Source organism: Antechinus flavipes, chromosome 3 (genome assembly GCF_016432865.1).
Source record: "Antechinus flavipes isolate AdamAnt ecotype Samford, QLD, Australia chromosome 3, AdamAnt_v2, whole genome shotgun sequence".
Classification (NCBI taxonomy): Eukaryota; Metazoa; Chordata; class Mammalia; order Dasyuromorphia; family Dasyuridae; genus Antechinus; species Antechinus flavipes.
In genome coordinates, this window is record NC_067400.1 from 168,859,699 (window position 1) to 168,872,680 (window position 12,982).

The window sequence follows — 12,982 nt, forward strand, 5'->3', positions numbered from 1 at the left end:
TTTAACACAGTTCTTTATATATTTTAGAAATGAGACCTTTATCAGAAACACTGGCTGTAAAGATTTTTTCCCACTTTTGTATTTTTAATCTTGTTGTTGGAATCCTAATGTTAACTCAACTTGAAACAAGATGATAACTCAAGGGAGATGTTAGAATCCTTGTGTTAACTCAATGGAATTGATACAGTGCTTGTGTTCACACGTTTAGAGAGCTCATATAAGCAAGAAGCATTTAAGTACTCATTGGAGTTCACACGTTTGGGAGATTTCAGGTCCCTTAATCCCTCCCTTGGGAGGAGTCAACCTTTGGGATATCATATATTTGAAGCTCTTAGAGCTTCAACTTAGTTACTTTGGATCATTGCCAGGGTTTGGAGAGGAGCACTCTGGGAGATTGAGAGCCAGAAGCTCTTTCTCTGAGGCAAAACAGATTCACCTTTGTACTGGCTAGAGGCTGGAGAAAGCAGAAGCAGAAGCAAAGGACAAAGCTGCAAGAGCGCTTAGAACCAAGGAGAGAGAGAGAGAGGCCTCTAAGAAAACTAATTGGGCTATTTTGGAGGAAGCAATAAAAGATCTGAACTTTTAACACCTGGCAGCATTTGGGTGATTATTACTTTTAACTGAAACTAAGGCAGCCTCCAGAAAATCTCCCCAAGAAACCTTCTCCCAGAGAGAACCATTATATTTTAAAGAAGAAAAACACCATATCTTGTTTCTTTTGGTTTTGTTTGTGCAGAATTTTTTTAAATTTAATATAATCAAAGTCATCCATTTTTACCTTTCATAATGTTCTTTACTTCTTCTTTGTCCATAAATTCTTCCCTTCGCCAAAGATCTGATAGGTAAGTTATCCCTTGCTCTCCTAATTTGTTTATGGTATCATCCTTTATGCTCAAATCATGTATTCATTGTGATATTATTTTAGTGTGGGATGTGAGGTGTAGGTCTATGCTGAGTTTCTGACATTATTTTCCAGTTTCCCTGCAATTTTGTTCACATAGTGAGTTCTTATCCCAGAAGCTGGAGTTTGGGGATTTATCAAGTAGTAGTTTACTATATATAGGCCTTGATTATTGTGTCACTTGTCTCTAAACTATTCTACTGATCCATCACTCTATTTGTTAGCCAGTACCAAATGGTTTTGATAACTGCTGTTTTATAGATTAAATTATTTATTAATCATCATTTATTATCTCATATAGAAGCATGATAATGTTGGGGTCAGTTTTATTCAGTTTATTCAGACTCTGTAAGATTACAAGTATGAGTGAACATGCTGAACTATTTTGGGAGTAGAGTTCCTTATGCCAATTAAATCATGTCCAATTCTTGCTTCTGTCCAAATCCATATTTAAATGGATTAGATGAATTTTGGTATTGATTATTTCATATTCAGAAGTTTTTTCCTTGACAGTAAGACATAAGTCTCCACAAAGGACATAAAAAGATTCTGGAATTAAGAGTTTGGCAGCTAGGCATGTTGGCACACTTCTTTAGTCACTGAGGAATGCTGAAGCTGGTGGATTTCTTAAGATCAACAGTTCTGAGATGCAATAAGTCTAAAGCTGTTTAGTTATCTATATTATTTGACCAAAGTATGGGGAGCTTCAGGGCTTACCTATTCATGGCCTAGATTGGCCATATTATTGATGTTGTTCTTGTTGCATGATTTTAATCATGTCTGATTCTTGAGGATTTTGTGGGTTTTTTTGACCAAGATGCTGGAGTGGTTTGTCATTTCCTTTTCGAGCTCATTTTATAGATGAGAAAACTATGACAGATAAGGTGAAGTGACTTGCTCAAGGTAACACAGTAAGTTTCTGAGATCAGATTTGTATTTCAGAAGATGAATCTTCCTGATTTCAAAACCAGAACTCTATTCACTGTGCCACTTAGCTGCCACTAGACTGTTGAAGGTGGGACTAAAAGGCTCAGATTGGAAAAATGGAACAGATTAAAGCTCCCATGCTGATCAGTATTGAATTTAGGTTCAGTGAAAACATTTTTATATTCAAAGGTTCTGATAAAGGCCTCATTTCTAAAATATATAGAGAATTAACTCAAATTTATAAGAATTCAAGCCATTCTCTAATTGATAAATGGTCAAAGGATATGACACACAATTTTCACATGAAGAAATTAAAAGTATTTGTAGTCACATGAAAAGATGCTCCAAATCACTATTGATCAGAGAAATGCAAGTTAAGACAACTCTGAGATACCACTACACACCTGTCAGATTGGCTAAGATGATAGGAAATTGATAATAATGTTGGAGGAGATGTGGGAAAAGTGGAACACTGATACATTATTGATGAAACTGTGAATGGACCCAACCATTCTGAAGAGAAGTTTAGAACTATTCTCAAAAAGGTGTGCATACCCTTTGACCCAGCAGTGTTTCTACTAGGCTTATATCCCAAAGAGATCTTACAGGAGGGAAAGGGACCCACATGGGCAAAAATGTTTGTGGCAGCCCTTTTTGTAGTGGCAAGAAAATGGAAACTGAATGGATGCCCATCAACTGGAGAATGGCTGAATAAATTATGGTATATGAATGCTATGGTATACTATTGTTCTGTAAGAAACGACCAGCAGGATGATTTCAGAAAGTCCTGGAGAGACTTACATGAACTCATATTAAGTGAAATGAGCAGAACCGGGAAATCATTATATATGACAACAACAAGATTATACAATGATCAGTTTTGACATGGCTCTCTTAAACAGTGAGATGATTCAAACCAAATCTTATTGTTCAATGATGAAGAGAGCCATCTATATCCAGAGAAAGGACTATGGGAATGGAGTATGGAACACAACATAGCATTTTCATGCTTTCTGTTGATATTTGCTTGCATTTTGTTTCCTTCTCAGGTTTTTTTTCTTTCTAGATCCAATTTTTCTTGTGCAGCAAGGTAATGTATAAATATGTATACATACATTGGATTTTTAACATATTTTAACATATTTAACATGTATTTGACTATCTGCCATCTGGGGGAGGGAGGGAAGGAGAGAAAAATTTGGAGATGAAAGTTTTACAAGGGTCATTGTTGAAAAATTACTCATGCGTATGTTTTATGAATTAAAAATCTTTAATTAAAAAACTTTAGGGTCAGCACTCCAAGACTGCTCAAGATAGGGAGAGAAGAAAAGAAGCAAGGAAGGAGAAGGAGTTGATACAGAAGAAAAGAGGAAAAAGAGAAAAATTAATGCATGTCAATGTTTCTACTTGGAACAAATAATAGATATTCTAAGATTTTATAGTTATTATAAGACAGATTTTATTAAACTTAAGTTCGGCCATCTTTGGGAAGATTCTACTCCAACACTAGACTTTTGAGACTATAAAAAGTTGTTGTTGTATTCATTGTGTTAAATAATCAGTAATCATCATAATGCAATAGTAGATGAGTAGTAAAAACTATGCATGAAAGAAGCTGTCATACTATTTTGGATGTATGCCAAATATCATCTAGCTGTTTATTAGACATCTCCACCTGGATTCTGTTTGCATTTCAGGATCAACATATAAAACTTGGAATAGGATTTTGAAGCTAAAAGATGTTGGAATCCTTACAAACTGCTAACTAATTAGAGTTGATCTAATCTTACAAGAAGATGTTTTGGGCAGAACCTAAAACAAGTACTAAGTAGAACTAATTAGTACAATGCTTGTGTTTGCACCTTTACTCATTGGAGTTCACAAGTATGCCAGCTTCACAAAGTAAACTTTGTACCTTTGTGAGTTCACACCTCCCTTGAAGCTCTTTGGGCCAGAGAGCACTATGGGAGAAAACCTATAATCCCTCTCTCTCGTATCCCACAATTCCTCCCTCTTGGATAAAAGAAACAGACAGAGGCTCTTGGTCAGATTTCAGCGGAGTTACGCCAGAAGCCCTCTCTCCGAGGCAAGGCAAGAGAGAATATATTTTCCACTTGGTTGGCTGGTCGCAGAAGAGAGTTCAGCTGCATTGGAGAGGAGTTGGTGGCTGGGCTCCTGCACGCCCCCCACTGAGACCAAGCTGGTCTGAAAGACTCACCAGAAAGCTAGCCGAGCCCCAAGTGAAGGAGACAAGAGATTCATTCCATCTCTGTGTTGGTTGGAGGCTGAAGAAAGCAGAGGCAGAGGCTGAAGGACAGAACCTTTGGATTTGGAGACATCCGGAGGGCTCTAAGCTAAACCGGCTGTGTTTTGAGAAGAACAAGAACTCCAACATTTGAACTCCAACAAAAAGACATCATGGAATTCATCAGGTCCTCAAAAGGGCTCTCTGCCTTTAATTTTCCTCATCTATAATTCAGATCATATACCATTGACATAACCACAGTATTCTTAATAAAGTATAATTTTGAGATTAATTTCACTTTACTACTTCATTTTGCCCTATGGAAAATAACAATAATAAATATACCTATCTAGCCTTTATTGGGTAATAGGTATTAAGCACTACACAAAAAACATCACATTTTATTCTCATGACAACCCTGGGAGGTAGATGCTATTATTATTATTATTATTATTTCCATTTTACTGTTAAAAAAAAATAAAGCCAATAGATTAGGTGACTTGCTCAAGGTTATGCAGCCAAAAAGTAATGCACACTCCTGACCTCTTCACTGCACCAAGTCTGTGTATTATGTACTTACTGATTTTTGATCTAAACTGAACACTTGGCCTAGGGAAGAGAAATACAGATTGTAGGTCAGACACAATCCCCTGCTTTCATGACAGTATCTAGCTGGAGATAGAGCTAGTGTGCATATAGAAATAATGAGGATGCATTATAAGTACATTACAGAAATGCTAATAGAGTGCTGTGTGAAATCTGAAGAAAGGTCATTATAGCCCAGGAAAAGGTGACATGTATTTAACAGTGGGAAAGGAGGATATTTTAAGTATGTTGAGTAGTCTGAGCAAAACTAAATAGTCCTACAACTACTGGATTTTCAATTGAGTCAAGAGACATATTTAGCAGAAAGGCAGTATGGTTCCATTTGGGATAGTGCCAGGCAGTGGAATTTAAACTTTATTTAGAAAACAAAAGAATGAAAGTTTTTTGAGCAGAGGAATGCCATGGATCTACAGATTAAGGCGATTAGTCCAGCAGTTGTTTGATGAATGAGTTGGAGGGAAAAAAAAGCCTATTAAGAAGCTTTTTTAGTCTAGAAGGTTGGTAACAAGAATTTGTACTGGAGTTGTAATAGTGTAAGATAAGAGATGGAAGAGAGAAATATATAAGATTTAGTAACCAAATGAAATGTGAGGAAGAAGGAAGAGTCAGAAATTTTAAACATGGGTAAATGGATAAGTTCTGATAGAGGAAGTTCTAATTTTTTGTTTCATTCTGGTCTTATTCTTATAAAAGCTTGAAATCCTTGTATTTCATTGAATGACCATTTCCCCCCATGATGTTTGATATTTAATTATGCTGGCTAAGTGATTCTTGGTTATAGCCTTAGCTCCTTTGCCTTCTGGCATATGCCAGATATGATATCATATTCCATGATCTCCATTTCTTTAATGTTGCAGCTGTCAATTCATGTGTAATCCTGATTGTAACTGGCATTTAAATTGTTTCTTTCTGGCCACATTTTTTCCCTTGACTTATTAGTTCTAAAATTTGTCTAAGTTGCTCCTTGGAATTTTATTTTGGATTTCCCCTGAGATGATCAGTGGATTCTTTGAATCCCTTTTTTGCCATCTGGTTCCAGGATATCAGGGCAGTCTTCCTTGATAATTTCTTGAAAAATGCTGTCCAGCTTCTCCTTTTTATTATGTTTTCAGGTAGTTCAATGATTCTAATATTGTCTCTTGGATCTCTTTTCTGGGTCAGTTGTTTTTCCATTGAGATATTTTACATTTTCCTCTATTTTTTCATTCTTTTGAATTTGTTGATTGATTCTTCATGTCTCGTAGAATTCTTAGTTTTCACTTGCCCAGTTCTAATATGTAAAATAATTTTTGATGTTGGTTTTTATTTTGTTTTGTTTTGTTTTTGTGGAGGCACTTGGGATTAAGTGACTTTCCTAGGGTCACAGGTAGGAAGTATTAAATGATTGAGGCCAGATTTGAATTTCAGGTCCTCCAGTTGCCCAGAGCTATGCTGAAACAGGTCAAGGTTTGGGTGTTGGAGGATGCTTATTTTCCCAAATCTACACCAAAGTAAATGGTGATTCTCAGAGCTTGTGTTTACTAGCTACCCTGACTATGCTAAGACATATGAGAGGCCCTGATGTTCATGTTTGTCTGTTCCATTACACTAGGCCTCAGGATCTCTTGCTGGTTTTCTGAGTTAGGCTTGCTGCCAGCTTGTTTATAGGCTTACTGTCCTGTAGCGTGCACCTTCCCTCTACCCCCTCTTTAGCTAACTGATACAGACCCCTTCTGCTAATCTTCCAAGTTTCCTAAGCTTAAAGATTGTTTCAAAAAATAAAATAAAAAAGATTATTTCACCCCATCTCCTAGCTGGTTCTCTTGTTCTAGGATCTGTCTTGGGTCACTATTTTATGGTTGTGGTGATGAACCTGAGAAAGCACAGTGATTCACTACTTACTCTGTCATCTTGGCTCTAGGAAGTAATAATGTCAATTATTATTGATAAAAAGAACATATTTGTCAAATTTGAATTGTACTGAATATTTTTATGGAGTTTGTGATTCTTTGTATCTTAAGGAACTAGTTTGAAATAGAATAAATTTGCTTTTCTGACCTACTGTTTAGTTTAGTGGTCAAAAAATTAATCAAACATCTTTTCATTTTAGATAAACTATTAAAAGGGATAATCAATTTTGCCACTTAAATATTCATTGTTTCAGTTAGACTTTACCAGAATAATTAGACTTGTTTTTTTCTGTAGATCTAAAAATATTGAACAAAAGCATTTTAAAATCTTTTATATTATAACCCTATTCAACATTTTGAAATAAAAAATCCCTTGCTTAATAGCAAACATGAGTTAGTAAATAAACTTTATGTTAAGATGGAAAAGTAATCTTTGATTCGTGATGCCAGAATTTGAGAAATCTTGGTTTCTTTGTGATGGGGAGAGGAAGAAGAGTTCCTATCAGCTTTGAGATCTAATAACAAGTACCATAATATGAGAAATCAGATGTTTTATAAGAATAAATTTTTTTCAGGTTAGATTGTACCTTATCTCTTTAGTAGTGAAGTCTTGTAACTTTTCCTTCTTGAAGAAAGTCAATAAATCAGGCAATTTTTAAAATCACTTTTAAAGGAAAACTTTAAAAAATTAAGTACCTTTGTGCTTTATCTTACTGAATATTAATTGAATGTAACTTTTTCTTGATATTAGGTCATCATCAACAGATGTATTATTATTATTATTATTATACTCTCTTAGGAACTATGAAAGTCTGAAGCCTTTGTTTAAGTGACCCCATACTTCTGTGCAATTTTAGCTATCAGCTGTCATTTCAGTCAGTCAGCAAGCATTTATGAAGTACTTATTTTGTTTTAGTCAATGACAGTGTCTTGAACAAAGCCATGGAAGTTAAGATAAGTTCTGTTTTGGACATGTTATGATGCCTCTGGGATGTCCAGTCAAGATTTCCCAGTGGCATTTGTTACTGTGAGCCTGTAGCTCAGATGGAGAGCAAGGGCTGCATTTATCTACAAAAAGATGATGATTTGAGTCCATGTAAACTGATGAGATTTCTAAGTGAAAGATTATAGAAGAAAAATGCATCTTTAGGACAGATCCTTGTAGACAAACTAATATATAGCAGGAATATAGGGATGTCAGACAGACAAGTGTTAAATCAAGAGAGAGTCCAAACAAAGGAGGAAATCATCTTCAGTGTCAGGTGCTAATAGGAAGTAAAGGAGGATGAGTATCAAAGAGAAGGAAACATTAGATTTGACAATTTAGAGTTTATTGGTATCTTTGATGAGCATTTGAATGATGAGGTCAGAAGCAAAAATTATGGAGGATTTTGAAGAGAGCAAAGGATAAAGTATAAAATCTTTTTAAAGGAGTTTAGTTAAATTAATTTACTTATGTAGTGCCATGCCAATTAAACTAGCAAAGAACTACTTAGGAAGCCAGAAATAAAAAATAATAAAATTCATATGGAAGAAAAAAAAAAGTCAAGATTATTAAAGTAGCCACTGAAAACAATTTGTGAAAGGAAGAATCTAGTAATGTTGGATCTCAAACTATATTAGCAATGATAATCATCAAAACAATTTGGTACTAGATAAGAAATAAGAGTGGTTGATCAATAGAGTGGTATACAATATACAGAAGTAAATTAGCATGGTAACATTATTTGATAAGTCTAAAAATCCCCAGTGATTGGGTCAAGAACTCACTATTGACAAAAATTGATGGGAAAACTAGAAAGCAATTTGGCAGAAACTAGATGTAGAACAACATCTTATACTATATACCACACACCAAGGTAAATTAAAAATAAAGAGTGATATCTTTAATAAATTAGGTGAGCACAGAATAAATTACTTATGCGGTACATACATGACCAAACAATACAGAGAAAGATCCATAAGAAGTAAAATGGATATACCCTTTGACTTAGTAATACTGCTACTTGTTCTAATGATCTAAAAGGAAAAGGAATCATAAGTATAAAAATACTTATTATACTTCTTTTTGTGGTGGCAAAGTATTGGAAAATGAGGAGATATCCATCAGTTGGGGAATGGTTGTGGTGATTGGAATGATAGAATGTAATGGAAATCCCAACTTTGGGGATAAGAATTCACTATTTGACAAAAACTGCTGGGGAAACTGGAAATTAGTATGGCAGAAATTCAGCATGGACCCACACTTAACACTGTACACCAAGATAATATCAAAATGGGTCCATGATTTAGGCATAAAAAACAAGATTATAAATAGAGGAACATAAGATAAGTTTACCTTTCAGACTTGTGGAGGAGGAAGGAATTTGTGACCAAAGAAGAACTAGAGAAAAGAGAATTGACTCTAATTTATAAGAAACCAAGCCATTCTCCAATTGATAAATAGTCAAAGGATATGAGCAGACAATTTTCAGATGATGAAATTTAAACTATTTTCTACCCATATAAAAAGGTGTTCCAAATCACTATTGATCAGAAAAATGCAGATACCACTATACACATGTCAGATTGGTTGGCTAAGATGACAGGAAAAAATAATGATGAATGTTGGAGGGGATGTGGGAAAACTGGGACACTGTTGGTGTCCCATTGTTGGTAGAATTGTGAACGAATTCAACCATTCTGGAGAGCAATTTGAAATTATGCCCAAAAAGTTATCAAACTGTGCATACCCTTTGACCCAGCAGTGTTTCTACTGGACTTATATCCCAAAGAGATACAAAAGAAGGGAAAGGGACCTGTATGTGCTAAAATGTTGGTGGCAGCCTTTTTCATAGTGGGTAGAAACTGAAAAATGAATGGATGCCTATCAATTAGAGAATGGTTGGGTAAATTGTGTTATATGAATGTTATGGAATATTATTGTTCTGTAAGAAATGACCAGCAGGATGAATACAGAGAGGCGTGGAGAGACTTACATGAACTGATGTTAAGTGAAATGAGCAGAACGAGAAGATTCAACAACGATATTGTATGAGCATGTATTCTGATGGAAGTGGATATCTTTGACAAAAGACCTTTAATCTCCTGGTTCTGTTCGTTTCACTTAGCATCAGGTCATGTAAGTCTCGCCAGTCCTCTCTATATTCATCCTGCTGGTCATTCCTTACAGAACAATAATATTCCATAACATTCATATAACACAATTTACCCAACCATTCTCCAGTTGATGGGCATCCATTCATTTTCCAGCTTCTAGCCACTACAAACAGGGCTGCCACAAACATTTTGGCACATACAGGTACCTTTCCCTTCTTTAGTATCTCTTTGGGGTATAAGCCCAGTAGAGACACTGCACAGTTTGATAACTTTTTGAGCATAGTTCCAGATTGCTCTCCAGAATGACTGGATGTATTCACAATTCCACCAACAATGTATCAGTATCCCTGTTTTCCCACATCCCCTCCAACATTCCACATTATCTTTCCCTGTTACTCTAGCCAATCTGACAGGTGTGTAGTGATATCTCAGAGTTGTCTTAATTTGCATTTCTTTGATTAATAATGACTTGGAGCATATTTTCATATGTTTATAAATAGTTTCAATTTCTTCATCTGAGAATTGTCTGTTCATATCCTTTGACCATTTGTCAATTGGAGATTTCTGCTCTATTCAATCAGTGATATGAATCAGAATTTATTTGGTGTTCTGGTTGGTTTTCTGGAGGTCTCTGGACCACCCTTTGTTTCAGTAGATTAATCACCACGAAAATAGCCAGGTGTTAAAGTCCAGATCCTTTATTATCCCCTTCAAAGTCTTGTCTCTTTGCCTGGGGCTTTGACTAGCTTTCTTGGAGGCCTTCTGGAGTCTTGGTTTCAGTGGAGAAGTGGAACCTGCTACTATGATGGTATGAGATGGTGTGAATGAATCTGGCTGAGTTTGTCCCAGCTTTATATGCTCTATTTAAATGACATCTTTGTAGATGTGAATTTTGTAAAATAGGTGTCAATCTTGTAGAACTATAGTAAGTACTAAGTACATGTACTGAACTAGAGAACTATTAATCACCATGCTAAACTAGATAACTATTGTCTTATCAATTCCACTTAGCACCTTGTACCTTGTTTCAAATATAGAGTTCTGGCCTATAACAATTTGATACGTATTTTTATTTATTTATTTATAAGTTAGATCAGATGAGAATTCCTTGCCTAAATGTTATATTTTTAGTCTTAAGCAACTTCTCTTTTAATTTTGAAACTTAAGGTTATTTTATTCTATGTTCCTTATTTCTAGGTTGCCTGAAGCTCAACAGAGAGTTGGAGGCTGCTTTCTAAATCTGATTCCACAAATGAAAACCTTATACCTTGCATATTGTGCCAATCACCCATCAGCAGTAAATGTTCTCACAGAACACAGGTATGTGGTTTTCTGAGTTCAAAGCAGTTAAACACTCTTGGCTCTTTAGTCTTCTACTTTTTGCCCTCAAATAAAACAAACAATCCCTCCTCCCCCTTTCCTCAACACCAAATTTTTAAAATGACTTATCTTTGAACTTTGCTCTTTGGAATGCCTTGATAAATGGCACACTTAAATTTAAAGCTAGTAATAAGCTGTCTGGGAAGGTAATTATTTAAGTTAATTTAAGAGTGGCAATGTGATAGAATGGGTAAAATTATCCTTAAAACTTTTTATAAAGTTTATCCACATTCTATGAGTTGTCTTTTACAGATCTGTCTCATTTTATATAATATTTGCATTTTCCAAAATTTTAAAGATATATTCACTTTTAACTTACCAAATTTTATTTTTCTGTTGACATAAATCATCTCTGAAATGATAATTTTCTTACTTTTTCCTTTAATTTACTTTTTCTATTCTCCAGGTTTTTGCTTCTCAAATAAATGCACTAGAAGAAATTTCTTATTATTTAAAGCAATCTTTAAAAAACTAAAAAAACCTATTAAATGTCCAGGATGATTATCATCCTCTAGATAGTTTTGTTTGGGAATTTGTATTTTTTTAAACCAGGTTCAAATAATTTCCTTATGTATATAGTGATTATATCTAGCACATTTCTAATACCATGAGTCTGTAAGGTAGTATTTATCATTATGTCCATATTAGCATTATAATGGAATTTAATTGTAATTATATTTGGTGAGGAAGCAAGATGCTTAAATTATTCTATTTGGTCTGAAATATACACAGTTTTTTTGGTTATCTTTTTCAACTCATATTTTATAAATACCTGTGTTACAGAACACATTCTAGGTATTTAGGTATTTAGAAATTTCAAAGTTTGAATAATGCATCATTTATATTGTAGCAAGAAGGTAGATCCAACACCAAAACAGAGTGCTTTGAGATATCCTTAAAAATAGCTACAGTTAATCACTTTCCACAATTCTCACCCTTAATTACTATAAGAACATCTTCCAACACCTCTGAAGTAATCCTTTCCCTCACTCATCAGGACCCATAACTATCAGAGTCCTTTTTGCCTATCATAAGACTATTTTTTACCAAGCCTCTAAATGAAGAAGTAGAAACATGCAATACAGGTGCAGTTGGCTGGAGTTCTTCACTTACTACCATAGTCCCTTACAAAGCTGACTAGGGTTAGGAAGTCTTTCGCTCTTGAATGTGGTAGACTTGTGTCATTGGGTCATTGAATGAATGAATGAAAAAGCATTTACTAATCACTAACTGTAATAGTTCCTACTCAATAATATTTGTAGGAGAGTTCAACTGTAGGACAAATGGAAAGGCCTGGAGGCCCTAAAGGTTTATTTACAAAGTCCTTATGGTATTTGTGATATCTACTGTAGTAGAGAAGCTGCTCCTTGTCATTGGAAAGGGGTGAATGGGTTGAAAGGTTGGCATTCAGAGGACATTCTGAATTCCCCCTTCACAGGGTTGAGGCTGTTTCAGTTTCTAGCCAGAACAGGAAAAGGGGAAGAAAGAATGGTTTGGAAAGATTGAGTTTGGGGTGTTAGGAGTAATGACTTGAAGTTAGTTGAAAGTAATGTGAGATATCCTGACAGTAATGACCTATGCTAAGGGCTACTTCCAGTTGAGGCCCCTGGCAGGGTGTTGAAGGAGAGAGTAGAAAATGGAACAGGGAAAAATGTGTGCCAGACATTCCCAATCAGACTTTGGAAAGCAATTTTCTCTTAGAATCAATGCTAGATAGTGCTCAGGTTCATTAATATCAGCATTGTGATTCAGCTAAATTTTAGGTAAGTTGATTTTGATGTGCTATCCTAGAACCAGTAAACACCATGAGTAATGTTAGTTGTTTGAGAAAATGCATTATTTTCTCTTTATCAAGAGTTTGAAGGGATTGAAGGGGTAGTGAGATATTCAGGTGCTGGAAAAGAGCATTTGGATATGTAGTGCAGGAATTCAGGA

The 12,982-nt window shown here is 35.1% G+C and overlaps 1 protein-coding gene across 7 annotated transcripts in view; it reads left to right on the forward strand.

Annotated features, from left to right (window-relative positions):
- Positions 1-12,982, forward strand: part of ARHGEF7 (Rho guanine nucleotide exchange factor 7) — a 333,485-nt gene that overhangs the window by 226,553 nt on the left and 93,950 nt on the right. For all 7 annotated transcript variants that reach the window (XM_051984209.1, XM_051984207.1, XM_051984208.1 and 4 more), the window contains one exon: positions 10,865-10,987. In XM_051984209.1, coding sequence (XP_051840169.1) covers positions 10,865-10,987 — 123 coding nt within the window. The remainder of the gene's footprint in view (positions 1-10,864; positions 10,988-12,982) is intronic.